At 37.6% G+C, this 27,401-nt stretch overlaps 5 protein-coding genes across 9 annotated transcripts; 2 read left to right on the top strand and 3 right to left on the bottom strand.

Moving 5' to 3' along the window:
• Positions 1-74: 74 nt before the first annotated feature.
• On the bottom strand, positions 75-4,019 carry LOC111803693 (ankyrin-1). Its single transcript, XM_023688221.1, has 4 exons — positions 3,576-4,019; positions 2,285-2,560; positions 1,886-2,023; positions 75-1,761 (listed from the first exon to the last, which is right to left on the bottom strand). The coding sequence occupies exons 1-4, from the start codon at positions 3,873-3,875 to the stop codon at positions 223-225; spliced, it is 2,253 nt and encodes a 750-aa protein (XP_023543989.1). The 5' UTR covers positions 3,876-4,019; the 3' UTR covers positions 75-222.
• An 8,869-nt stretch (positions 4,020-12,888) lies between these two features.
• Positions 12,889-17,285, top strand: LOC111803689 (probable inactive leucine-rich repeat receptor-like protein kinase At3g03770). Its single transcript, XM_023688214.1, has 7 exons — positions 12,889-14,933; positions 15,008-15,141; positions 15,349-15,595; positions 15,977-16,188; positions 16,308-16,333; positions 16,676-16,781; positions 16,879-17,285. Exons 1-7 carry the CDS (start codon positions 13,577-13,579, stop codon positions 17,101-17,103), a joined length of 2,307 nt encoding a protein of 768 aa, XP_023543982.1. The 5' UTR covers positions 12,889-13,576; the 3' UTR covers positions 17,104-17,285.
• Positions 17,286-17,641: 356 nt separating this feature from the next.
• On the top strand, positions 17,642-18,468 carry LOC111803676 (putative calcium-binding protein CML19). Of its 2 annotated transcripts, none has more exons than XM_023688192.1 (2): positions 17,642-17,855; positions 17,964-18,468. In XM_023688192.1, the coding sequence occupies exon 2, from the start codon at positions 17,968-17,970 to the stop codon at positions 18,388-18,390; it is 423 nt and encodes a 140-aa protein (XP_023543960.1). In that variant the 5' UTR covers positions 17,642-17,855; positions 17,964-17,967; the 3' UTR covers positions 18,391-18,468. The 2 variants fall into 2 exon arrangements, with proteins under 2 accessions (XP_023543960.1, XP_023543968.1); XM_023688200.1 differs by having other exon boundaries at positions 17,642-17,860.
• A 93-nt stretch (positions 18,469-18,561) lies between these two features.
• LOC111803660 (protein LYK2) lies at positions 18,562-21,131 on the bottom strand. Of its 2 annotated transcripts, none has more exons than XM_023688172.1 (2): positions 19,924-21,131; positions 18,562-19,818 (listed from the first exon to the last, which is right to left on the bottom strand). In XM_023688172.1, exons 1-2 carry the CDS (start codon positions 20,833-20,835, stop codon positions 18,589-18,591), a joined length of 2,142 nt encoding a protein of 713 aa, XP_023543940.1. In that variant the 5' UTR covers positions 20,836-21,131; the 3' UTR covers positions 18,562-18,588. The 2 variants fall into 2 exon arrangements, with proteins under 2 accessions (XP_023543940.1, XP_023543948.1); XM_023688180.1 differs by having other exon boundaries at positions 18,562-19,916; positions 20,022-21,131.
• A 2,069-nt stretch (positions 21,132-23,200) lies between these two features.
• Positions 23,201-26,827, bottom strand: LOC111803638 (ribulose-phosphate 3-epimerase, cytoplasmic isoform). Of its 3 annotated transcripts, XM_023688155.1 has the most exons (9): positions 26,604-26,827; positions 26,327-26,493; positions 25,734-25,738; positions 24,699-24,761; positions 24,472-24,578; positions 24,296-24,393; positions 24,030-24,122; positions 23,898-23,939; positions 23,201-23,569 (listed from the first exon to the last, which is right to left on the bottom strand). In XM_023688155.1, the coding sequence occupies exons 2-9, from the start codon at positions 26,441-26,443 to the stop codon at positions 23,414-23,416; spliced, it is 681 nt and encodes a 226-aa protein (XP_023543923.1). In that variant the 5' UTR covers positions 26,444-26,493; positions 26,604-26,827; the 3' UTR covers positions 23,201-23,413. The 3 variants fall into 3 exon arrangements, with proteins under 3 accessions (XP_023543923.1, XP_023543915.1, XP_023543931.1); XM_023688147.1 differs by lacking the exon at positions 26,604-26,827 and having other exon boundaries at positions 26,327-26,597; XM_023688163.1 differs by lacking the exon at positions 26,604-26,827 and having other exon boundaries at positions 25,672-25,738; positions 26,327-26,344.
• Between the last annotated feature and the right edge of the window lie 574 nt (positions 26,828-27,401).

Below are 27,401 nucleotides of genomic sequence, written 5' to 3'. Positions count from 1 at the left end.
TAATTTTGAAAGTTCGAAATTTAAAAGATGACTGATGGACCACTTGTCCAGAAGATGTTCAGACGACGTTGAAGGGGAAAGAGAAAATGCCTTAGAAGAGGTGAAACTCTATCCATTATAAGAGGCGATGGAGCATTTACAGCAACTGCTTACCTTGATTCAAAAAGGGAAAATAAGAATATATACTTCGAGATGAAGTACACCTTAAGAAACAACACCGCTTTATATACAACCAATCTTCATCGCCTCTTTAGTTACTAGCTTAATGCCTCTCACCCACAACTCCGCCATTTCACTTCCGCCTTCACATACAAAATGCACCTCCTTGTTCTTCACAGTCACTATCCTGAATAATCCTGGTTCACTACCATCTCCCTTCTTAAGCCTGTTCTTCATGAATCTCGGGCTCGATCCAACCTCGACATCTCGGCAGACAACATTTCGTCTGCTCGACTTCCCCCACCGTAACATTCCCATGCTTCCTATCATTCTCAACTCTTTCCCATGCGGGCTTCCTTTTCCTCCTCTGGTGTGTTTCTTTACATGAGCACCATGTAACGTCAGCCCACGTGCTAGCTCGTCTAGTATCACTTCTTCTGCTTCACTCTTCTTGTTTTTTCTTGCAAGAGAGAGTGCAGTTTCGCCTCTCGTACTTCGTATATCCGCATGGGCGCCATGAGATAACAGAAGTTTACACACTGATCCATGGCCACCCCTTGCAGCTAACATGAGTGGAGTGTAGCCATCACCGTCTACAACATTTACATCGAAGCTTTTATTCGTCAAAAACTTCACTGCGTCCAAGTCTCCACGTCTTGCAGCACAATGCAAGGCATAGAAACCGGCTGCATTACGGCTGCCCATGTCGAGGGCGAATTCAAGCATCACCTGCTCAAATTGGTCGTGATTTGGGTGCAACTGATACAAGGTGATTGCTGTTTCACCAGATTTATTGCTCAGCCTTACATCAGCACCAGCATAAACAAGCAGCCGGAAAGCTTCAGCATGACCATTTGAAGCCGCAACCATGGCTGCTGTAAAACCATGATCGTCCTGGTAATCTAGATCATATCCTCCCCAGCCAATCAAAACTTTCAAGGCTTCAGTATCACCACTTTGAGCCGCTAAGATAAGTGGACAGAAGACAGACATATTGCTGGAAATTGGTCTTTTTCCAGACTTTATCAAATCAGCCACCGTTCTTTGAAAACCAAGGGACCATTGATTTGAGCCAGCAATTGAACTCACGGAGTGACCAGCTACATTGACTAAGCCAAAGTCAGCACCAGCTGCACCCAATACTTTTAGACATTCTTCATACTTGTGTTTTGCGCATATCATAAGTGCCGTATCCCCTGAATCTGTCTTTGAGTTTAGATCACAGCCAGCATCAATGAGACATTTGATTACTGCTGACATCCCCAATCGAGCAGCCATGTGTAGCGGACGAAATTCTGTATTTCCGGTTGCTTTGACAGGGAATTCAACGTCAGCCCCGCATTTAGAAAGGACATCAACAGCTGCTGCATTGCCACAAAGAATAGCATGATGGATGAGAGTTCTTCCATAGTGAAGAACATTGGGTGACGTATGTTGAAGAAGCATGCCCAAGATAGCACCACTGCCTTCAAAATACTCCACTGCACACCAGGTAACATCATAAGGCTCTGCCAATCCTGCACCTACTCGGAACTCCTCTCCAGTATCCATATCCCAAGACCATGCTCCCAACCTTACGCTAATATCAATCCGAGCTCCAGCCTGTTTCCCATTGAAAACATCAGGGATTTGACATGCAGTGCAGAAGTGTTAAAATTAAGGAAAAGAGGGAGAAAAGACCCTTGCATGTGCCATCTTCATTTTTCCTCGAGGTTGAGAAAATCACCTGAAGAAGAAAACGAACAATCGAGATCTTTCGACTAACAACTGCAGCGACTAGTGCTGTACAGTTGACATTTGTATGGAGAGAAGGCTTAGAGGACTGGAGTAGCACTCTGGCGGTTGCATTTGCATCCACACCACACTGTCACCAGAAAAATGAAGTCAAGATTGCATCAGAACAGATATTGTAAAGAAAACCCATCTGAAACCCCAGACCAATTAATGAAGTTGTCCGGCCCACCATCAAATTAATTCTATCAGTGAAATAAGGAACTGTACTACCAGCAACACAGAGCATTATTGTCTAAAGATGGGGAAGAAACCCAAAACTCGACACTCTCACAACCAAACGAAGTTGTTGATGTTATTAATATTACTTATTAGCAAATGAATATGGAAGTACCTTTAAAAGTGTGTCCACCACATCAACAAAACCCCTGCAGCATGCAGTAACAAGGGCGTGAACTGCAATGTGGGGTCGAACCAAATCTGATCCCATGAGCAACTCTGCGGACCTTGCATGTCCATGGCAACTTGACTCCAAAAGAGCTTCCTCGCAAGCTGGCTGAGATGCCCCAGCCTTGAGCAAGATCTCGAGTATCTCAAGATGGCCCTCCCTCACTGCTGCTGTCGTCGCAAATCCCCTGAATAGTTTCTGGTTCACATCAGCTCCAACGCCCTGACATTCAAATTGAACTCAAGTCTTAGACGGAATCCAACGATAAGATTTTACAAGAAGGCGTTTGACATCGGCATTCTACGAACTCATTGCTATTAATTGTTGAATCATGATATGACCATTTTAGAAACTTCGCTTTTTCCCTAAAAATTACAGAATGCGAATGACTATGCAGAAGAGATAGAAACAGAAGAATGTCCGATGTGATACGTAGGCATAACAGCGTGGAACTTTGATTAAGTAACAGTCATTACAGAAAAGCCAAAATAACAGCTGTATGATAATTGAATATGGCTTTTAAGACCGGTTACAAAAAATATACTTTAATAGAATATAAATTACATATCTGTCTAATTTTGTCACCGCAAATGCGCACACACACCCGTAATCATCAAATTCCACAATCTTTTGGACGACGGAAAATGCAAGTATACGATATACGGAATGAACATACAGCAATAGTAAAGTTGTAAAAATATCTGTAAAGAAAACCTGTCACTGTTGCAAATCGAAAATATTATAAAGAAATTAGAAAAGAAACCACGAAAACATGAAGTCTGAGAAAGTGATTGGTTCGGCAATTACTGAGAGAGTAATCGGCGACCTCGTGTGGAGGAAACGAGCAAACATTTCAGTTCAGCGCATAAAATCGATCTAAACACCGAATTTCGAAACGAGAAAATCAATGTGATAGTACAAGAAGACTCAGGACAAGATTATCTGAAACTAGAAATCTCCGGATTTGAAAGTCAACAAGCACTTCTCGATGAAATGCATCGAAGATTCAAATCATTGAAATCGCGACACTGATGCTGAGGAAACTTAATGCCACCGAGTAAAAAAATACAAACAACTCAGAGATGCGAGAAAATCAACGATGAAAAACGTGCACATATTTTTTGAAAAAAACAAGTCATTAAATACTCAGGAACAGATGCAAATCTGTAGGAGCAAAACAATTCAAATCTCAGCGAAAGTAATCATCAACAGAATGCAAATTTAAAAAAAGACGCACCAGCAATTTCTTCACAAGAACCACATTTCCAGTGTGAACGGCGACGAACAATGCCGTGACATCAGTTTTGAACTCATCATACTCAACGCGAACTTGCGAGGCGGATTCATCACTAAGCACCAACTCAGTCTTCCTGTTCTTGAGATGCACAGCGCCAACGAAGTTAACGTCGACGCAAGGATTGGAAATGCAGTCGAGAGCCGATTTGAGATCTCCAGAGTGGGAAGCTTCAATGAGCCTCTGAGAGACCTCCGCCTCGAAGTTCAACGGAAAGACCTGTTTTCCGGAGAACACAGTCATGATTCTGGCGACGGAATCGTGAGTCCGGCAGTCCGACAGAATCGCCGGAACAAAAGGATTTCAGTTTGAGACTGAGTCTGAGAGTGAGAGTTTTTGAAATGAAAAGAGAGAGAGAGACAGAAAAGAGTGAAGAAACTTGAAAGAAGTGAGCGGCAGAGGCAGGAGACTCCAGCGAGCGTGCGAATTTATGGGGATGGTTTAAATTTATTTAACCCCATCCCCTTTTTTTTCTTTTTCGTGTTTTTTTTTTTTTTCCTTTTTCTTTTGATTAAAAAATTATAAACAAATGTTTGACTCGGTCGCTAACGCCAAAATTTGAGATTTAAAGATGTGGGGTCCATTAACTGTTCAAATTATAAGCCGCCGAATAGCTGAGCAGCCTCGGCTCGGCTTGGGAAGACGCTATAATCACGGGGGCGATCCTTCTAAGACAGTAGCGGTAGGTTCCTACACTCTAAAATCATCACCAGCTGTAGCATGTATGAAATTTTATACGAATTAAATTGTCACAAATTTAAAATGAAATGCCCAAACCAATTCTTTTTTAACCAAATCTCTCTTTTGGAAATCTCTCTCTTGTAAATCTCTCTCTGCTCTAGTTTTCTAAAACTTTTTCTTAAATCGAGGTCAGAAGCTCGAACATATGTCGTTTGGTCGTAGGTGACGCAAGAACGAATTGGCGAGTGCCGCACAATCGCAAGTCCACTGCTATTAAGAGTGCGATTGTGACAAGTGTAATCAAAGAGACAATAAATTTACAAATGATAATTGTAGAGGTCCGGCTGAACCAACAACAATTATCATCTTTAGATCTAGAAAGTAGTGAGCCTTGAGTGGTCAGACGTTCAAATGAATTAAAGAGGTCATCTACTCAGCAGTGACATCAACGTAGAAGGTCAAGAAGTTGCTAGGAATGTCCCAATACATAGGATAAATATTCGTTTATGTTTTAAATACATTGCATTTTTGGATTTAATCCCGTCCCCATAACTTCCACCCATACCAACATCATTATTAAATACAAGATTAATAATGGGACATGGCGCTGAGACAAAATATGGCCGTACAGTTTATACAACCCCCAGTGCGCCTGTGGGGCACGTACGTACCGTATAACCCTAGGGCCACACACACAGACACGGCCACAGCCACAGGGATCCTGTTCCAGGCCCTGTTTGGATCTTCTTATCCTCTCCCATTCCGCTTTGCATTTTTCCACCATTTTTTATATTAATGGGTAAACTTTAGGTTAAAAAATTGTATTTATTTTATTTTATTTTATTTTATTTTATTTTAAGCCAAATGCGTACTCCTGAAGCAAAAGAAAGCAAAGTATTAGAATCCCTCGGTCAAAACGCACCGTATTCTAACATTTATTCTGCTTCCAACACCTCTGCCATGTCCTTCTTTCTACGTGTAAAGTAAAGTACGAGTGATGGAGATGAAGAAATCAGGGCCGCACATCACGGGGGTGGCCATGATCACGTGGCTTAGAGGAACAGCAGATGGTGAATTCAGTTTTTATTTTATGGTGGGAGTGGATGTACGGGATTGTGAGGATCCAAGAAAATCACCGGCTGCCCCACGGCCTGACGATAGCGCCCAATGAAACTCGTACGGCCAGTGCAGAGCGGAGCCGAGCCGCAGCCAATAGTGGACTCGGCGGGGCATGTGAGATCGCACGTGACGGAACGTGATGGACTTTTATTTTTCCTTTTCTGGCCAGTTCAGATCTCGGCCGGGTTTCTATATTAAAAAATGGCGCCGGGTTGCCGGCAGTTACACTCCTTAGGAAGCTTCACCGGCTGTACGAGGGGAATTCCTCAGCCAATCAGTAATGGACGCGTGTGGGCACTACAATGGCTTTTCTTATAATTTTTAATAAACATATGCCATTTATATTTTAAATTAAAAACATACCAAAAAAGCTAATTATAACTTTTAATAATCGTTGAATTATTCAACTATATGTGTTTTTTGGTTCATAATTGCATAAAATTTTAATAATTAATGGATGAAATATTAAATGTTAATATAAATGTCTACCGTACCACATCTTAAGTTAATTATTTAAATCTTATTTTATTAATTATTATTTAAGAGTATGATATATAATATTTTTTTGAGTGAGTTAGTTAGTTTGAGTTCAAATATTAAAATTAAAAAAATAGCTAACAATCACGTTGAAATATTTGGCATGAATTTATTGTGTTGCGATATTTTATATTATTTATTTATATATAAAAATAAAATAAAAAAACTAACCCCACATTTTGTCACGCCTACTTGGTAAGTGGCAACCGCCTGTCCCCATTACAATTCAAATTGAGGGGGGCGGCCCAACCAAAGCCTTCTCTTCAACTCAACATAAAAAAGTTTCAAACTTTTGTGGTCCATTAATCATCAAATCCTCCTTTTCTTTAATTACTATTTTCCAAATCATTATTATTATTATTATTTTTATAGATGTAATGAATGTTCGACTGCCACGTATAGAATATATATAGCAATTATCTTTTTTGTTGGACGATGAAAGTCTCACATCGACTAATTTAGGGAATGATCATAGATTTATAAACAAAGAATACTTTATTCATTGGTGTGAGACATTTTTGGAAGCCCAAAATAAAGTCATGAGAGCACAAAGAATACTCTTTCCATTGATGTTGAGCCCTTTTGGTATGCCCAAAGCAAAGCTACGATAACTTATACTCAGAGTGGACAATATCAATCCATTGTGGAGAGTCTGTTCATCTAACACTTTTAACATAGCACCAAAATTTGATAATTTAAATTCTGTTTGAGGTCTTTTTAATGATTAATCTCACGAATTGTGGCTAGATTTTGAATATTTTGCGATAAAGTTGTTAGTTTATAGAGATTTTTTTTTTAATATAGTTTCAAAAAGGTATTAATTTTGCTATTTTTTAAAAGATAAGTGTAACGTTAATTAAAAAAAGAAAAAAAGGTTCTTTAGTAATAAAATTGAATTTGAAATTAAAAAGATAAAAAAAGGGATAGAAAATTAGAGCGAGGCAACGACATTCAAATAATAACGGAAAATTTAAGTTTGGTTAACAAAGTAGGGCCACTTTAATGATATATGTATATGATAAAACAAAAGAGTCCCATGTTTTGCTTCTGTCCCAATGTTGTCCCAAATGGATAAGCTTTTAAATGCATTTTCTTACACAAAAATTTACATTAAATTTGTTGTTTTTATTTTATAAATCTATAATTTTTGTTTTCACTCGAACTAAAATCTTGTCGGGTTAAAGATTCAAAGTGAGTTACGAATCTATACCTAACCCGTTACGCTATAATTCATTGAGGTTGAACGAGGCTGTGTGTTTATGAGATAAATTTCATTAAAAGTCTCGATTGCCTTTTACAGATGATTATAGATTTTCTCGACTTTTAAAGACGGTGAAATACAAACAACTTTTTTTAAGTGGTATTTAAACGTTACCAAATTTTGCATTTTATATTAAATTTAAATACGTTGGAAATAAAATCCAACATAACGTGGGGTTTAAGGAGGGGGAAGAGGCAAGAGCAAGTAAACTAAACTAATGACATTCGGAAAAAACAAGGTGACGGCAAAACCAAGTGAGTAATGATACTGAATAATGTCCAAAGCTTAGGAAAAGAGTTCAACTATGTATAAAGCCTAAAATCATTGTTTCTTGTCGGATAATGAAATTTATATCATCTTTGTTTGGTTGAATGTTTCTTCAAGCATAATAAACCATAGAAAAATAAATATAATTAAGTGATAATTGACATTTACCCCTATTCGACTCATTTAACTGCTTAAATATTTTAAAAAATATAAAATATATAAATATTTATGTGATTTTAAAATAATTAAAATATAGTGAAATGTGTAATTTTGAAGCAAGAATTTAAATTTGTAGGATGAGTCAAACATGTTGGTAGGACATAAAAACTTAGATTGCTTGAAATTCACTCAAACTAGTAAATATTGTCACCTCCCAATTATGTTATGATTTATGAAAACTAAAAATAAATGTTAAAAAAAATTAGGAGGAAAATGTATTTAGTTTTTACTTTTAACTGTTTTGATTTGGTTTTTTTTTTTTTTTTCGTCTAAATTTCTCTGTCTTTTGCTAAGGCTTCGGAAAATTCCCAAAACATCCGTGCAAGACGTAAGGTATGCTATAAGGCGTGCAAGGATGTTTTGGGAATTTTACGAAGTCTCTGAATATGGATCCACTATCCACGTGTAGGCCCATTATTTGTCGGCCTCAATGGCCCATTAAATATATTGGCCCATTCATAAGAAACTGGCGCCATTTTCTGTGGTTTGTGCATTTCTCTTTACTATTGTTTCCCAAGTCTCCCATGGAGGAGGATTCTAAAGAAGAACTTTGACAGAGCATCGGCATAACCAAGCTACACGGAAACGGCCTCGCCAACCGAACAAAACCAGCGAAGTGAAGTATCTCTATCTTTCTATCTCTCTGAACACATTCTCACTTGATTACATTGATCATCGAGATACTAATATCTCTTCAATTATCGTCACTCTGTAATTGGATTGTACTACGAAGTCTGCATAATGTAACTATCATAACTCTTGTTCTATACGAGTCTGCAGTAGTTTTGTTTATCTCCTCCTAATATCTTTAGCTTGTTCTGTAAATTCAGTGTTAGCACTTTCTGTAGCTATGTATATGATGGTTTCTTTTTTAGCTATATTTTGTTGGTGATTGCTTAATTATTTTTTAGCTATATTTTGATCGTATTTATGCTTATGAAGATTTAGTTTAGTTTAAGTTTATAATGTTGTCTACTTTTCTTTGATTGATTTGTTTTATATTAGTATTTTTCATTTATAATACAGTCTCTGGTTTCAAATTTAACTTTACTATGGCTTCAAATTCAAATTTAATTTCCTTCCCTCTGGCCTTGCTCATATCTAGGGAGAGAACTGAAGCACGAATAGAGAGAGATGAACATTCATTCAATGGATTATCCCGCACGGTCCTAAGTGTTGACATGGAAATTCAAAGCTAAAATCATTTAGAATTGTGAAACCAGATCGAGAAACCTTTGGTCATCTCTTCCTTCAGTGTCCTTGTACTGTTGAAGGGTAGCTCTTTATTTTGAGTTCTTTAGGCTGAGCTCTTTGCTTACCAAAAAGCATTGACTGAGTGGTTGCTTGAAGCTCTCATAGATGGTGGTTCAAATACAAAGCTAGAATCCTTCTGAATTGTGCAACTAGAGCTTTATTACGATATATTTTGATAGAAATAAACCAAAGAGCTTTTAGAGATAGAGAGGTCTTGGGAGGAGATCGGAATATCAACGCGCCTAAGAGTTCCTGAAATCTCTCATGTGATTTCATTGTTGTGTTCTTTGTTAATAATATTCTCTTATAAAAGAATCAGTAGTTCGATCATTTCTTTGACCTGTGTAAATTCAGTATCCTCCAGGGAGGCTGAATTTGATATTGTATTTATTATGGTTAAGTGGGCTTGCCGCAGCCTACAAATTGAAATCGCATGGTTTCACCGTTTTGGTGCTTGAAGCTGATCCAAGAGCTGGAGGAAAGCTAAGAAGCGTCTCATACTATGGACATATCTGGGACTAAGGAGCCAATATGATGGCAAGCTTCCTTGACAATAATTTGACTTGCATTTTTCCTCACTTGGGCTTCGAGAGAAACAACAATTTGTAGTAGTCATTTATTTTTTTATGATGATCTTTCTTTCTTTCTTTCTTAATTGATTTGTCGTTTTTATTTTATTTTACTTACAGCTAGCTTCCTACACATTTGGAATCATTACAAAATGTTAAAAATTCTATGATGTGATGTGATGAGCGTATGCTTACTGTGTGTTGCTAATCCTAAATAACATGAACGATTGCATTTCTGGCAGCTGCTACATAGGTCCATGCTTTTTCGTTATTATTATTATGTTTTGACTTTCTCCAACAATAGTGCTAATAGGTCACGCACCTTTCACATGCATGTGAGAACATAATAAATCTTGCATACTTATAATAAATTGTGAGTTGTGGATGTTCTGCCTTATGAATCGAAAACCCAGGGCCTAGATATGTTTTATTTGTTTCTTATTTTTTATCTTTATATCCCTTTCCCCCTTTCCTGGCGTGCAGGGTATCTCAAACTGTTGGAGGATTCAGCATCCATCATCTGCCAAGTAACTTTGTAAGCATTCTTTATTAGTTGTATGACTCATAACATCAATTTATATGTCGGTGAAAATCCATCTACTGGACCGAAATGCTGTATTGTAATTCTCATATTCTGCATTGACCATGTTCTTTTTTTCTTTCCTTTTTTCCAATTTAAATATGAACCGATCATAANAAAAAAAAAAAAAAAAAAAAAAAAAAAAAAAAAAAAAAAAAAAAAAAAGAGATTAATATGTATTAGTCTTCCTTCTTTTAACTCCTTACGGAGTTTGTATGTTGAACATTTCAATCTATATTTGTCTTTCAACACAACCTATGAGACTACAAATATTGAACTTTTGAACTATGCTAACCACACGCTCTTCAATTTTTGTGGTATTTGAAGAGCATGTTCTTGATAGATGATACTACTGTAACGTGCTTGTTTAAGCAGTAGACAACCAACTACCCCTTTTTTTTTTCAAAGAAGCAGTGTTTTATTGTTTCAAGTTGCTTTATATCAACATTGAAAAAAACCACGTTAAATGTGGATCCACCCTTCTGTCATTGAAGTACATGGAAACTCCATTCTTCTGTTTTTAATTATATTGAGCTGTCTCGAGGCCGCCTTGGGAGTTGGAAATTGGAATTTCTTATTCACTTTGCCACTTCGAAAACGTAAGCCTAACTATTTTTGGATGTCATGTAGGGCAAGTGTTAAAAGCTCAAACTCTCTCCAAACTCGAAGAACTCAAGTTAGCCTGTTTTGGAGGTCAAATGTAGACGCCCATCTTTATCAGGTAAAATAAGTTTCTTCTAAAGTAACATAATTTCTATCTGTCAAAGTGATCAGAATTTGCTCATTTAAATCCGCTCGTAATCTTTCTCTGCTGAGTGAAATCATTAGATCAATGGAAACTCTTTTGGCACAATAGAGATTGAAAAGTTACAAGGTTAGTAATTCAAAGTGCAGTAGTTCTGTTAGGTAAGGCAGTTCATAATAACCCATTACTTATACTTTTTAACTTTAGAAGAGTCAGGAATATATGTTTTTGGTCCCTAATATAAGACTTTTTTTCCCTTTCAAATTGCTCCCTAATTTTTTATAAGCTTCCATTTCATCCCTAATGCATTGATTTTTTAACGCAATTCTAAAAGGGGTTTAGGCCTTCCTTCTAATTTGATGGTTGTCGTAGTCAAAAGTTTGGTCAATTTTTGCATTTAAATCCTTGACTGATTCCCCCTCATTATTGTATTTGGGTTCTGACAATTACTTATTCGGTCATCACTGCCTCATATTGAAAGCTTTATCTTTTTATTTTATTGATATTTCTAAAACCAAACATCACAGTATCCTTTGTATTTATCTGTAGAAATATAATAAAATTATGTAAACAAAACTAATCCACTGAACTCCGTGGAATCAGATTCTCTTAAAATCCTTAATTTCATCTAATTAGGGTTTACAAACAAATGATAACATCAATTTTGGATTCTTATTTTTCTCTGAGCTAGTGATTTTTTGATATATTATTCAATTGTACTCACCTCTCTGCCTGTTATTCAATTTACTTAAAAGATTTTAGAAAACACAATCGACCTCATTTTTATTATTCACTTTTGCTGTGTAGTTTTCGAAAAATAAATTGAAGGAAAAAAATAAAAATTCTCAAGAATTGAAGATAAAGAAAGAAAAATATGGGATTTATCATGAAAATGAGAGCCCACTTTTTTTTTTAAACACACTTTTGTTACCAAATGGAGACCCAAGGAATCTCACTACTTTGATTTCTTAATTTCAGTTTCTCTAATCATTGTTTAACTAAATTTGGTATATTATAGTTATAATCACACAATCAGTCAACTGTCATTGGACTCTTTAGAAATGTTTTTCTTTCTTTTTTTTCTTGTTTAGATTTGGTCTTCATGCCCTTTTAAATATAGGAAGACAATTTTTTACTACAAAAAAATGTGGAGTTTCAGTTTTATCATTTGTTTTAAAAAATTTAATAGTGACTAAAATAATTTCTTAGAGGTTGAACCTATACTTAAAAGGCAAAAAAAGAATAAAAATGAAAATTTAGTGGCATGAGAAAAATTGAAATGATGGGAAGGAGTCAAAAAGTTGAAAAGGCAATTCTTGTTGGGTTACAGAATTAATATTGTACATGAAAACTTTGGGTAAAATATATCCATAAAACCACAAAGCAAAACTGCTCTTTTTTCTTTAGAATATTTCTCAAGTCTAAAGAATAAATTGACCAGTCTGATGCCACATCAAAGTATAGTTTAAATTATACATAAAAAAAAAAGGACTGTACCAAAAATATTATTTTCTTAAAAAAAACAAAAAAAAAAAAGCTGTTGAATAGACATGTGAAGCATAATTGAGGAATTATTGAATTGATGGCTGTTTGTTTTCTGCTTATTTCCTTTCTGAACATTTATAAAGAGGAAATTGACCTTTCTGAACTGCTTGTGTTGGCCTTGGGAACAGGCTGGCTGTCCAAAATAGGTCCCACATCATTTGATTGTCCTCTTTTGGAATATATCCTCTCACTAACTTTCCTACTAAAATTCATAAAAATACATATATAATACGTGCGGGAAAGGACTCGTGAGCCGTGACTGCGGCGGTTCATCTATAACGGTAATATATCAAATTAGTCAAAAAGAATGTAAACGGGTAACTAAAGCTGAACACGTGATGGCAATATTGTAAATACCCGAAATCTGTAGGATAATCATGACNAAAAAAAAAAAAAAAAAAAAAAAAAAAAAAAAAAAAAAAAAAAAGCAAAGAACAAAACAGAGTAAGCATGGCATTCATTTTTAGCTGGGATATAGAGCTCTCATCAGTGCACTCTACTTTGGTTCATTTGATTTTCTCGATCCCCACACTTGGTTCATTTGCTCCAAAGAGGACTTTTGACCTCTTTCATGTCAGAGGCGACCTCCTCGTTGTTGTAGTTAATGCTCTCTGTGTGAGTTCTGGTTTTAAGAGTACACTTTCAACTACCTCCACCAATTATTATCTCTTCTCCTCCTTAACTTGCCTTCTTCTTCTTCTTCTTCTTCTTTTTTAAGTGCTCTCTTTACTCTACTTTATCACTTTGTTTGTTTTCTTCTCTGTTTTTTAGAATTTGATCCTTCCAACACATTGTTTGTAATCATCAGCTTGAGTTTTTGTATCTTGTCTTGTGAATTCTATTGCAGCTTTTTCATCTTTGAGCATCTGTTTGCTGCGGGAATTGTACTCTGTTTTGAAGATTCTCTTCCTTGCTCGTATTTACTCTGTTTTTTTCCTTCTCTCGCTTGCTCTCTTTTGAGGGCTTAACTTCATTACCTTTGTATTTTCTTCTTGAGTGGAGGGTTAATTCCCGACTTGGAGAGTTTCCCCAGGCAGTTCTCTTTTTCGAATTTCTGTCAAAAGTTTTCCAGGTCGATACTATGTGGCTCAGACTAAGAATTCTTGATTTAGTTCTTCGTCTTCGATCATCTTGTTGATTAACCTGCTAGTTTCTGAGGTTTCTCAAATGGGTTCTCTGCAACTTTACCTTATTGTCAGTCTTTCATGGGCTTTTTTCTTTCTCTATACCCATCAGCTACAATCCTCTCAGACCCAAATCCTGTTGCAGATCAGGAAACATTTGGAGTACCCTTCTTCCTTGGAAGTTATGAACACTTTCGATGGTGACCTCTGTAATGTTTCCCCATCTCGAGAGATGACCATTGCGTGCCAGAACAATGTAGTGACTGAACTCAGAATTATGGGGGATAAGTTTGTCAAATTTAGAGGGTTCAATGGGGTTCCAATTCCAAATCAAACTCTATCTGAGAGATTTTCCATAGGTTCCTTCGTTACCACATTGTCAAGGTTAAGTAGCTTGCGGGTTCTTAGCTTAATTTCTTTGGGAATTTGGGGGCCACTTCCTGAAAAAATTCATCGCCTCTCCTCTCTTGAGTTCTTGGATTTGAGCTCAAATTTCATATTTGGTCAAATCCCACCTAAAATTTCTACCATGGTTCAACTCTATTCAATGGTTCTCGATGGTAATTACTTCAATGATACAGTCCCGGATTGGCTTGACTCCTTAACGAACCTTACCTTTTTGAGCTTGAAAAGAAATAGACTCACCGGTCAATTTCCCTCTTCATTATGCAGAATTAGAACACTAGCCGACGTTTCTCTGTCTCACAATGAAATTTCTGGGGAATTGCCCGACTTGAGTGCTTTGACCAATTTGAATGTGTTGGACATGAGAGACAATAAGTTAAACTCTGTTCTTCCAGTCATGCCAAAAGGACTAGTTACACTTCTACTTAGCAAGAATGCGTTATCTGGCGAAATTCCTAAGCACTTTGGTCGGATGGCTCAGCTTCAACATCTTGATCTATCATCCAATCAACTGACGAGGTCACCACCTCCTTTCTTGTTCAATTTGCCAAACATTACATACCTTAATTTAGCTTCAAATAAGATGAGTGGATCCCTTCCAAATCCTCTAAGGTGCAGTACAAAACTTGGGTATGTTGATATTTCAGACAACAAGTTAACTGGTGCTCTTCCCACTTGTTTGGGAAGTTCTTCAGACAAGAGAGTGGTTAAATTTGGTGGGAATTGTTTTTCTTCTGATTTGCAACATCAGCATGAAGCATCATTTTGTGCAGAATCCCTTACAGAGACCGGAAAATCTAGAAGAATAGAAAAACTGTTGATTGTTGCTGCCTTCGTCAGTGGAGCTATAATTCTTATCGTGCTTTTACCCTTTGGACTTATCTTTCTGTACCGAAGGCTCTGTAAAAGAACAGTACAAGAACTGTCGGTACCGCCAAAAGTTGTACAAGAAAATTCACCTGCTGCAGTTCCATCTGAGCTATTAGCAAGTGCCAGTAAGTTGTGTCTGTTTGTAGGCAGTAGGCTACATTTCATGTCTTAAGATTTGAGAGGAATTGTTCTTTTGCAGGGTTCATTTCTCAAGCTATGAAGCTAGGTGCCCAGACGGTTCCAATGTGTCGATCATTTTCTTTTCAAGAGCTAAAGGATGCTACAAAAGACTTTGATAAATCAATGCTCTTGGGAGAGGGTTCTATAGGAAAGGTATTCATAAAAACCACAATTTTCATATAGAGGTTTTGATTCTATTAAAATTTTCAGTTTTTGGTAGTCTTAAATCTTTATTCACTAGCTTTGATTCTTGGGAGTCATGTCAACCAAAAGTTTCTCTTACCTGTCTTTCATCTTTGAGCTCATATAGTTCATACAGTTCATTAAGGGATTTCAAGTTTTCACTGTTTTCTTCTTCAGCTCTATAGAGGAAAACTGGAAAATGGGACTCTTGTTGCTGTAAGGTGCTTACCTTTATCCAAGAAATATTCAGTACAAAACCTTAAAGTTCGGCTGGATGTTCTTTCGAAGCTTCACCACCCCCATTTAGTTGGCCTCTTTGGTCACTGTATTGAGGGAGACGGACATGACTACTCAACTGTCAAGCAAGTTGTTCTTCTTGTATACGAATACGTGCCAACTGGGAATTACCGCACTCTTTTGACAGGTTAGTCAAGATTATTGATAGAAGTAGTCCACGTTAACTAATCAAGAGGAAGAGGAAGATTGTGAGTTTATAAGTACGAAACACTATCTCCAGTAGTATAAGGCCTTTGGAAAAACAAAAAACAAAGTCATGAGAGTTTATACTCAAATGTACATTATCATCCACCGGCTAGGTTTGTGGTTCCATCATTGAAAATCAAAATTTGAAACAGTAACTTCTTTGGTTGTTGCAAGAAAATCTTTGTTGTGCAACATTTAGCACACTGTCACTTGGTTCTTATATCTAAACCAAATGCAGCCTTGAACATGTTTTAGGTTCTTTTAAGCTTCGCATTTATGGTGGAATGTTCATATTGCCATTTATCTGATATTTTAAACGCAGAAACTTATCCAGAGAAGGTCTTGAAGTGGTCAGATAGGTTGACAATTTTGATTGGAGTTGCCAAGGCCATTCACTTTCTGCATACAGGGGTCATTCCTGGTTCGTTCAATAATCGTTTGAAAACAAACAATATATTGCTTGATGAACACCGAATTCCAAAGCTTAGTGACTATGGCACATCGATTATCACCGAAGAAATTGAAAAACATGAGGTAAGTTAGCTTGTAGCCCTTGGAGTTTGGTCCAACATTTCCAGTGATATTGAGAGATTTCTACTGGCTTCTTTTGTTTTGTTAAGTGAACTTATACTCTATCCGTTCATTTTTTGTAGGCAAAGGGAGAAGGCACAAAATCAAGGTAAGAAAACCACTGAGCTAAGCACAAATATTATGCATTGTCTTCTGTTATACGAATAATCTGTTGAGGATGGTTGGAAGAGCACATTGGAGATAGTCTCGTGTTGATCATGGATTTATAAGTAAGGAATACTATCTCCATTGGTATGAGGCATTTTGGAGAAACCAAAGGCAAAGACATGAGAGCTTACGCTCAAAGTGGATAATATCATACGTAGACTCGTGGATTCTAACAAAAAAAAAAATTTGATCTTCCAGTTATTCCCTTCATTTCAATGGATGCTTGCCGATGCTTCCAGATAGTTAGCGTTTAAACTTTCATGGTGTTTGGTTGCTGCAACAGGAAAAACTTGGAGGATGATGTTTACAATTTTGGATATATATTACTGGAATCACTTGTTGGGCCTATAGTAACTGGAAGAGAAGAAACATTTCTTCTAAATGACATGGTATATATATAACTTGTCTCTTTCCATTCAAGTTCATCAACTAAAAGAGCAGAAGAACTAGCTGATTCTGAATCCCTTATGTATGAAACAATAACAGGCATCCTTCGGCAGCACGGATGGGCGGAGACGAATTGTGGATCCAGTCGTGTTGACCACCTGCTCCCAAGAGTCCTTATCAAGAGTTATATCTATCACAAAGAAATGCATATCGACCGACGTATTGTCTCGGCCCTCGTTCGAGGATGTGCTGTGGAACTTGCAGTATGCTGCTCAAGTCCAGGCCTCTACTGATGCGGAGCAAAAGGCTGATTCCATATCTTAGTTGTACATATTACAAATTAGAGTCCCGCGCTTGCTAATTAAAAGAAAAATCTAGATATATAATATATAGAAAAAATCAAAAGTAAAGTCATGAAAATTTGTGCTCGAAGTGAACAATATTATGTCACTGTGAAGATCTGCTATTATTATCATTTATCTGACTAACTTATTTTTATAGTTCAACATCACGTGCATCAAGAAGATTCAAATTCTTGAAGAATTGGTCGAGAATATGTATATATTATTTCATGTTTTTACAGAGACGAGGAAACTGTCAAAGCTGCCAGAACTTGCCATTTGCGAACCGTTTTAGACAGAAATGTAAACGCAGACGAAAAGCGGAGGGCTTATGAAGACTTTTTTTTTTTTGGAACTTGCCAAATATGGGAAATAATTGATGTTTAAAAGGGGTAACATGGTAATTTCAATATTGTCAAAAGGTCCTATTAGTCTATAAAATTAAAAAAACCATCCCAAATCTGTTGAATAATACCCCTTTATTTGTGGAAATCACCCTTTTAGTGTTCAGGTTTTTTTACATGATTCTTTAAACAAAATTTTCTTGGCGGAATTAGGGCTTTTCCCACGTTTTCCTCCCTTCTCCGTCAATCTTATACGCACAATTGTTTAATTCTTCAACAATCGCTGAAGAAGCCCACCTTCTTCAAATTCTAGAAATGGTCATCCACCTGCTCCACGAGTTGACGGCAACCACCATTTTCATTTCCCAACTTCTTCGCCGGTCAAACTGCGGTAACGTAACGCGCATTCCCTTTCATATAACTGCATACCCATGTTTCCCCAATGCTCCATTCTCCATTCTCATTTCTCCTAATTCACTCTCGCTCTCCACGCATTCAGAATTATGGACAAAATCGCATTGTACGAGAAGGTGTTCAAGCAGGTCGACGGCGACGGTGACGGGAATCTATCTCTCCCGGAGTTGCAGCGGTGCATGGCGGTCGTCGGGGGTAGCTTGACACTCGAGGAGGCGGAGAAAGTGGTGGAGAATTTGGATTCCGACGGCGATGGGTTGGTGAGCTGGGCTGAATTTGTTGCGTTTATGGAAGGAGTAGGAGAGGAAGAGAAAGTGAGTGATTTGATGGAGGCGTTCAGAATGTATGAAATGGATGGCTGTGGATTCATAACCACTAAGAGCTTGAAGAGGATGCTGAGTAGGCTTGGGGAATCCAGGAGCATCGAGGAATGCAAGAAAATGATAGCTAAATTTGATCTCAATTCTGATGGTGTTCTTAACTTTGATGAGTTTAAGTTCATGATGTCCTGATTTTCTTCCATTTTTATGTGTTCTCAACTTAGATTTTTGGTCAACAGTTATATATGATTTACTCTTTGTCCTTGTGTTCTTCAATGGTTTGCATTCTCTCTCATAAACTAAAAACTAAGTATAAAATGAACACTCATCAGCTTACCATAAATTACATAAGAACTGCAAGTGAAGGCTGAGTTGAATGAGGTTGTTTGTTTATGGATTTGTTTCAGAAGCCTGCAGCCCCTTCACAAGAGGCTTTGTGGAGCTTTCGCAGCTTACGCTCTGATCGCCTTCGGGCAATTCTTCGACCAATCTCGATAACCTGTCGAAAACTTCTGCTGCGCTCGGACGCAACGAATGGTCTTCCTCGACACAAGATCTGGCAAGTTTTGCCAATTTGAAAGCAGCATCAAGTGCATAGCTATCCCCCAATGCACTGTCCATCCATTCCCTCAGTTCATCTGCTGCATTATCTGATTCCATGATGGCCTTGATCTTCTCTGTTAGCCATACACTGCCTTCTCCTTTGGCATTTGGCTTTGTTATTGGTGTTTTACCAGACAAAACCTCCAACAGAACAACCCCATAAGCAAATATATCAATGGTTGGGGAAATTATACCTTGGTGAATGTACTCAGGAGCCAAATAACCCAAGCTCCAAGAGGCTGGATTGGAAGAACAGAATTTGGGGTCTTCAATCTCATTTTGAACACATCTTGCCATTCCAAAATTCCCAATCTTTGCATTGAAATCCTCATCTAAGAAAATGTTTCTGCTCTTTACGTTGCGGTGAACGTAAACCGGTTTCATAACGTGGTGCATATGCTGTAGCCCGGCTGCGACGTCCAGACAGATCCGCAGTCTCTGACTCCATGTTAAGAAGCAATAGCAAGAGGTGATGAACTGGTTTTTCATTGCCAATCCACCGTGAAGCCAGTCCTTCAACGATCCATTTTTTGCATACTCGAAAACCAGAAACGAATCAGGATCCTCGGTTAAACATATTCCCAAAAGCCTCAATATGCTAGGATGTTTGATATCATGTAAAAGGCTAAACTCAATCTTGGAGACGGTTTCGTTCTCCGTCCTCTTGATCGCCATGTTCTTCCCGTTGAGACGTCCTTGATACATCGATCCCTCTATCTGATTACTCGTATTGAAATTCTCGGTCGCTCTCCTGATCTCCTCAACTGTGTACATCGCAATGAGCATCTTGCTTGCATTTGATTCCAGGAGGTGACTATCAAAAGTGTCTTGAGATCCCTCAAAAGAGAATTTCTTGTCGCTTGCCGTTCTAATACTGAGACTAAGCTGTTGTAGCTCCATTTCACCTCTTTCATATGACTTCTGTGTCTTCTTCTGCTTGTTTTTCTTCAGCTTGATTACCAAAAAGCATGCCATTGCAGCAATGCTCACCCCAAGTATGACACCACCAAGTGCAATGTAAACACCAAAATGCACCATTTTTGCTGTATTCTTGTGTGAGTTGATTGAGGGGATGCTGGTGGAAGGAGAACGCAAATCGGGCCGATGCGGTTTCGNTGCAATGTAAACACCAAAATGCACCATTTTTGCTGTATTCTTGCGTGAGTTGATTGAGGGGATGCTGGTGGAAGGAGAACGTAAATCGGGCCGATGCGGTTTCACCAAAGAACCGAGGATCGGCTCACCATTCACCGGAATCAGAAGGGTTGAAAACGGTTCAAGCCTTTCTGGTTTGAAGGTAGCTAAGGATCTGCTATTAGCAGATATAATAGATTCAGGAGTTGTATTGAAGTTTGTAGCTAAATTGGAAAGTGTGTCACCTTGTCTCACAGGGTAGGAAATCAAGAGCCTTGGCTTTGGACCACCACCTGCATAGGAAGATGGACAGCCACATCTCATTGGTATCAGTAACCGAGCGGAGTCACCGAGACCCCACGGCGACACCCCCATATTCTTCTCCTTTATTGCTCTGCAACTTGTTAACCCCTCCAGTGATTCAGCAATACTGTAAAAGCTCTCTCCTTTAATGGCAGTTTTTGTCAACCCAGCTTGGAAGAAGCTGCCATTGCACTTACACTCAATGGGTATCAGCAAAGGCTGGTTTAAAGGAAGCAACTCTGTGTCAGCAGAGAAGCCATTGATTTCAGCAATGGCAAATTGGTTGATCCCCAAGTAAAAGCTGAGGTTAAAGAGAGACGAAAACTGCGAGTTCGCGAAAAGAACTGCAAATGTTCCGCACTGCACCAGAGCCTCGTTTCCATTGCAATGGAAGCCGAAGGCATCAGGCGACGTGGAATCACAGCTCAACGATCTCTCTCCAAATGCAGAGGAAACCAACCAGATGAACAAGATAAGAGCTCTCAACAACAGCACGCTGATAACAATAGCCATTTCCAAGAAACAAAGCTTCCACAAAAGCACAAACCAGTTAAAAATTGAAGGGGATTTATCCCTCTCGGATCCAGAAGGGGGCATTTGAAAAGATGAGAAATTCTGTCATGGGTGTTGGAGGACAAGATCTTTTGGGGGACACGAACAAGAACTGCTTATACATTTAACCAATCAACTTTGATTCGATTCGATCCGATATGGGATGGTTATTAATCCAAGTTCTTTGCATTGTTTACTCATTGGGTGTGATCAAAACCGTAGCTTTATACCTGCTATATTTCTACACAAAACCTTGGATTTTTCGTTGTTCGCTACTAGATTGCTTCAAGATTGCGGTCCCATTTGATTCAACACAAAGTCAAAAGTTCATCGACTTATTAAACAAAATCTGCCTAAAGTACCTAACANAAAGTCAAAAGTTCATCGACTTATTAAACAAAATCTGCCTAAAATACCTAACAAAAATGGATCGAAGCCAAGTTAATGGTTGTTCTTCTAATCTCGAAGGAAATGCACACAAGAAATCAAAGAACTTCAATGTTGAATTGATCAATTTCTTGAGCAAAAGGCTACATAAAAAGTATATAAACAACCCATTCTTCAATAATTTAAGAGACATTTTGATGCAGCATAGATACCAACTCTATGGCTATAACATAACTTTTAAAATGGGACTACATGTTCAATCAATAATCCAGCCAAAGGAATTGTGAAGCCTCAGCCAACCCTACCTCCTTAGCCTTTTAATTTGATTCCTGCCCTTTTCCCTAAAAAGCTATGATGCTTAGGGGTTGCCTTATTTTTCATTCTTATTCAATCTCCATAATAATGAGGTATGATGTGAGGCCATTTCCATTGACGACCCTTCTCTCTTCTCTCCTTAATCATTACTTTTACCACTGGGAAATGACTCATGAATTTACTTCTTACCATCTTTATTTCGATCCTATTCTTAGTCTAACAATATGAGGATAGAGATTTGAACGTCTTATCTATAGAAAAAAAGTTGTATGGATCAAATAAGTTATACCCGTGTTGAGTCTAAACATTATTACTACACTCATATTGACGAATGTATTTAAAAAAGTTAACATTTTTCACTAGCAGGTACGGTCAATCGGAGATGCATAGTAGTAACCTATAAAGAAATAACAGGTTTTGGGAAGAAATGAAAGGATCATAGAAGTGTTTGTTTGTTTTGATTAAGACATAGGCCAAATGAAGTTATATGTAGACTAAGAATAAAGAGAGAAAGGAAAGATAAGAAAAGGCATTTGTTTCATGCATGCTAAAGCTGAGGCATGAAATGTTGGGGATGTCTTTTGGGTCAAATTCTCCATCACTACTCTAAGTTGACAAGCAGAACCAATAACCACACACACAGAATAATTATTAGCATACAGAACCTAGCAATCTTCTCAGTATGTGAGCTCGAGCTTGGATGAGCTCAACACGAACTATAACTAAGTTTAAATCTTATTTTGGTCTCGGAGAAGATAAGATTTTTGCGAGTATTGATCTTGTTCCACTTATCTATCTTGATCATAATATATCTGCATAAAATGATATTAGTGACATAATCAACTGGAAAGGTCGGCATAGCTTTACTGAGAAAAAAAGGTGAAATATGGACACAGCAAAAAGAAGATAATAATAGACAGAAAGTTGGTTCTCCATAAAGTGTGAGGAAGAGGATGTTTTGGTATTGGGGAGCATCAGTTGGATTCCCATTAAACCTAATCAACTGGGACAGGATTCACATTTCAATCATACTTCAATTTATATTATTACTTCATTTTTTTTTTTTATAATAATAATTTAATAGAAGTTTTGCGATGCTCGAATAAATGAGAAAAGTACATGAATGAACTGAAATAACATCCGAATGAAAATGACTGTAAAGAGATATGATACTTAAGAAAAAGCTTAAAGGTAATAGAAAGTTTCAACCGTAGGAGCTTCAACGTAATTCTATGTTGGATGATCTCTTGAAACTTTTTTTAAGAAGCATATGAGTGAGGACAAAACATGTTGAAAAGATCATTATGGAGCGGAAAATGGAAAATGAGAAAAGAATATGATAAAGAAAAGAAGGAAGGAGAGAGATGGAAGCAGATGGGGCATGTGAGGGCATGTGCTATGTAAGGATCCCTAATCTGTCTCTGGATGTTAAAAATCTTGGAAAAACAAGAACAAGAATATCAATATCTGGGAATTGGAGTCAGAGAGACATACCATCGGCCGAGGAATGAAGGGGGCTCCTCCCTTCCCTTGGTCAAGAGATGAGACGCAACCTCCTTCGCTTTCATGCGCTCATTATTCCTTAGTTCTTGAGTGACCTGCTCAACGCCCACTCCAATGCCTTCTTATTTTCCTTCAACAACCACACCATTAATTTCTCAAATCTATACATAAACATAAACGCTTTAAAAATCATTCCAAACTTCCCTTAAATCAGGAACCCATACTCTTTTCTTAACTCTCTAATTTATTTCATAATCATCTTAATCCATAGAAGTTATACATAAAGTGTATAACAAGATCTATTAGTGATTTATTGGGGACTCACAAACCATCAATTCAACTTCAGTCAATCTAAAAATGTCCCATTTGGATTGAAAAAAGTGTATAACAAGATATATTCTTGAAGCTTGTAAAAAGATCAAGAGTTCAGCTGGGCCTCCTCAACACTTTTCCTCAGAACAGATATAACTTCGGAAGGCTCAGGAGCTCCAAACACCGAACTTCCTGCAACGATGCAGTTTGCCCCCGCCGAAGCTGCTGCATCTATGGTTGAAGGTCCCAACCCGCCATCCACCTGCCAATCAAAGAAAAAAATGACAGTGTCAACACCATCCCTCGTATAGCCATCTGTACATTGAATCGGAACTACAACGAGTATGCTACATTGAGTTTGCACGTTCCTGCTAGCTTACAGAGATTGCATCTTAAGTCTACTTGCTAGATAAATCTGGTTTTTTGAACAAATTGTTTTATCATAGGAAAAAATTATGAAGACTTAAAAGACAGAGAGAGAGAGAGAGACCTCAATGTCAAGAGATGGGTACTTNTTTTTTATCATGGGAAAAAATTATGAAGACTTAAAAGAGAGAGAGAGAGAGAGAGAGAGAGAGAGAGAGAGAGACCTCAATGTCAAGAGATGGGTACTTCTGTCTTAACTTCCGAACCTGGATAAGTTAAAATCAGTAAGAAGATTCAACAAGAGACGCCAATCAAACAATGCTCAAGGAATACTGAATATGTCGAAGTAATCGAACCTTGTCCATCGTTTCTGGCATAAACTTTTGGCCACCAAAACCAGGTTCGACTGTCATAACAAGAACCATTTCCACTGGATTTTCACTTTCTACCTGAAAATTGAAGAAAGAACAAGCATCACTTAACAAGTATAAATTTTTTGATGCAGAAGCATTTGCACAAAACCATAAGCACTTTGCTGCGTTATATTAGATGAATCGGATCCTACAACATATCAATGAAAGATATGAAATTAGGAGAGAAGATGAGAGAATTAATTGCATACCAGAGCATAGACTTCTTCGATGGGTGTTCCAGGTTTTAGTGCTACTCCTGCCTTCATGCCCTTTGACTTAATTTCCTGGATCAATTGCTGCCAATTGTCTACCAGAGAAGAGGGAAATAAAACTTCAATTTCGAAGCAATAGAACTATAACGAATTGAGGTCCAAACACAATGTACCTTTGGATACTTCAACATGAAAGGTAAAGCCTGAAGCACCAGCTTTCGCCAAAGGTTCAACGTAATCAAGTGGATTTGTAACCATAAGGTGACAATCAAGATATGCCCTGCAACACAAGAAGTTTATTCCTCATTAAGTCAAGGTAATGCCATCTAACTCTAACAATTGGCCATTACAAAAAGTAATCCAAATTGCTGAAACTGATGAAGCAAGGAGGTTATGTTACTTCGTATGTTTTCTTAAACTCTCGATGACTGGGGCACCAATTGTCAGATTTGGGACAAAGTGCCTGTGGCAAATGCATAAACAACAAAATAGTCACTTAGCTAGCTAGACACAAGATATAAATCCAATGGAAACTTGAAGAGTTAGAAAAGCAAGCCCAAATTGTGTGTGTAATCCAGATTATGCACAAAGCACACTATCGAGAAATGATGTACAGACCTGTTACAGGGTGAATTCAACCAAATGATAATGGTCAAATTTCATGGGGTCACCATGTCAATTTGTTAAAAGAAAAAACTTCGTGATTTTCTTAATTATTAGAAGTTTTCAGATGATTGTTAGTTTCAAACTGAAGAAAGTAAAGAGGTAAAAAGGTAAAAAGGGTGGTAGCAGAAAGAATGTGGTGAAGGTAGATCAATGAACATAGAAAGCCAAATAATCAAATCATAACTCATCCACGATTATCAGGGATCTAAACATTAGAACGGAGGAGATGGACAAGAAGTCAAGGAAAAGTTGATGGAGGTGATGCCTAGGGACGAGGAAGGGTGCAAACGTAAGCGAAGAATGCCAAGCTTCTTCAATCGAGATTTATAATATACATATCACTGAATTGATGAAAAAGTTAAGATATGAACTCGATCCAATCGAAAATACACAAGATCAATGTTTTATTTAACTGGTATACTAGCATGCAATATCCTTCTTGGGCTTCAGCGCAAGGTGCAAGAAAAGAAAAAGATTCAACTAGATGAAGCGCTCGATAACTAAAAAATGCATGCATACAAATATCGACACGTATATTATAAAACTAAAACTACATTCTTCTCAAGTTTCTACAGCCAATATTTACAAATAATCAGACATTTGGCTAGAAAGTAGGTGCTACAAGTGATCGACACTACACAGGTGAAGGTCAAGTTATTTTCAGGGAAATTCAATCCTATACTAAACAAATGACCAAAGTATCAAACCCATTCACATGAAGCACATTGCAGTTCAACAGAAGCATGATATCAGCAAAGAATGATCCTACCCATCCTGCAAATAAACCAACAAGAGATATCAGATGTGATATCAGAAAATTTTATGTGCAAAGAAATTACAGTTTGTTCAACCACGCCAACTCTAGCACATCTCAAACTTTGCAACCATGTCATTATAGCATCACTAGTTGGATTATGCATTTCCTTGCGCTTTTCTCTACACTCTCATCAACCAATCAACAAGAAAGTGAAAAACGTTCTTTTAATAGGACTATAACAATTTTAGTATTCAGTTCAAAAGAAGTTGATCGTAAAAGTCTACCCGTGAAACAATCCATGGACAACCTTCCACTAGTTCTAGAGATAAAGTACTGAAACAGCATAGATATAATTTTGTCAAGACCCAGAAAAGCATGGACAAATCATATGATTCAAACAATTGAAGCCGAGTAGATTTTGAACCAATTATATTAGATTAGAGCTAAATGGTGGAAAATCAGTCTCAGAAGGCAAAAAACTAGGATCAAATTGTTGGGTTATGAAACTAAACCGAAGGGGATCAAGAATCGGAAGCAATTTCGTCCAATTATAACTGAAGAAAAGGGACAATTCAGGAAAACAGAAACAGAGAGCGTGTGGGTACCATAATATCCATATGAAGCCAATCCGCACCAAATTTAAGCATCCGTTCGGCCTCCGAAGCTAAATTAGCAAAATCTGAGGATAGCATTGACGGTGCGATTTTCGCAGCAACTCCCATTTTCGTCCACCTCTTGCTCGCTTAGCCGATCAAAAACTCGAGCGATTCGTCTGCGAGGATTTTGAAGATATAGAATTAATTCTCGAGAATGTAAAAAATGAACCCCCAATGCCAGATGCTTTTTCAACAAATGCGTCGCTTTTATAGATTATACACCAACCCCTGGCGGCTCGATTGATGAAGATCAACTTTAGTGGGCTCTTTTTAGACCATCTGAAAGTGGCATCCCTCCTTTGCTACACTTTTCTCAAAATTTGTCGCATCTTCACAAGGTTATTCACTTCTTGCATCCTTCCACGACTCGACTGATTCAAAATTTTCAGTTTCACAAGGATTCTCCAATCAATGTTTTTTCTTATTCTTTTTAAAAAAATTTGATTTAAATCTTGTGTTTCGAAATTCTTTGAAGAAAAAACCTTCTTGAGTTTTGAGTTTGAAGCCTCCTCCTGTAACACAAAAAGTTGGCGGTTGGTGGAATTAGGGCGGGCTCGCCGACGTGTCGTAGATGTGGGAAGGGCAACGAATAAGAATCCGATAATTGTCTTGATTTTGGTTGCAGGGTATCCCAGCCACAGGAACTGCATCACTTGCATCGTGGGCTTGCTGGACCCAAAGAAATCTGGGTCTTCACAACTAAGAAAATGGGCTTCTCAAAAGCTCATTGGTCTGTTGCGTGGAAAGCCCAATCCAATGGGCTGGTCTCTTACGTGGAAAGCCCAATCCAATGGACTGGTCTCTTACATGGAAAGCCCAATCCAATGGGCCGGCCTCTTAAGTGGAAGCCCAAACCAATGGGTAGGTCTCTACGTGGAAAGCCCAATCCAATGGCTTAATCTACAAATATATAAGGATAATTAACGGTAAAATAACACTAAAATACTATATTCAAATACAAAATATAAATATAGTTTATGGATATCCAATTTAAAAAAAAAAAAAAAAAAAAAAAAAAAAAAAC

This window comes from Cucurbita pepo, chromosome LG01 (genome assembly GCF_002806865.2).
Source record: "Cucurbita pepo subsp. pepo cultivar mu-cu-16 chromosome LG01, ASM280686v2, whole genome shotgun sequence".
Lineage (NCBI taxonomy): Eukaryota > Viridiplantae > Streptophyta > Magnoliopsida > Cucurbitales > Cucurbitaceae > Cucurbita > Cucurbita pepo.
This window is presented reverse-complemented; position numbering and strand designations above follow the sequence as displayed.

Bases quoted from the DNA above. Each gene is read 5' to 3' on its own strand.
- LOC111803693 (XM_023688221.1), bottom strand. From the start codon at position 3,875: ATGACTGTGTTCTCCGGAAAACAGGTCTTTCCGTTGAACTTCGAGGCG. The intron at 2,561-3,575 runs GTGCGTCTTTTT...TTTGAATGTCAG, and splicing joins TTCTTGTGAAGAAATTGCTG to GGCGTTGGAGCTGATGTGAA. The intron at 1,762-1,885 runs GTGATTTTCTCA...AATGGGAAACAG, and splicing joins TTGTTCGTTTTCTTCTTCAG to GCTGGAGCTCGGATTGATAT.
- LOC111803689 (XM_023688214.1), top strand. From the start codon at position 13,577: ATGGGTTCTCTGCAACTTTACCTTATTGTCAGTCTTTCATGGGCTTTT. The intron at 15,596-15,976 runs GTTAGTCAAGAT...TTTTAAACGCAG, and splicing joins TTACCGCACTCTTTTGACAG to AAACTTATCCAGAGAAGGTC. The intron at 16,334-16,675 runs GTAAGAAAACCA...TTGCTGCAACAG, and splicing joins GGAGAAGGCACAAAATCAAG to GAAAAACTTGGAGGATGATG.
- LOC111803676 (XM_023688192.1), top strand. From the start codon at position 17,968: ATGGACAAAATCGCATTGTACGAGAAGGTGTTCAAGCAGGTCGACGGC.
- LOC111803660 (XM_023688172.1), bottom strand. From the start codon at position 20,835: ATGCCCCCTTCTGGATCCGAGAGGGATAAATCCCCTTCAATTTTTAAC.
- LOC111803638 (XM_023688155.1), bottom strand. From the start codon at position 26,443: ATGGGAGTTGCTGCGAAAATCGCACCGTCAATGCTATCCTCAGATTTT. The intron at 24,579-24,698 runs GTAACATAACCT...CTTGTGTTGCAG, and splicing joins AGTTTAAGAAAACATACGAA to GGCATATCTTGATTGTCACC. The intron at 23,940-24,029 runs GTTCGATTACTT...TAACTTATCCAG, and splicing joins TGCCAGAAACGATGGACAAG to GTTCGGAAGTTAAGACAGAA.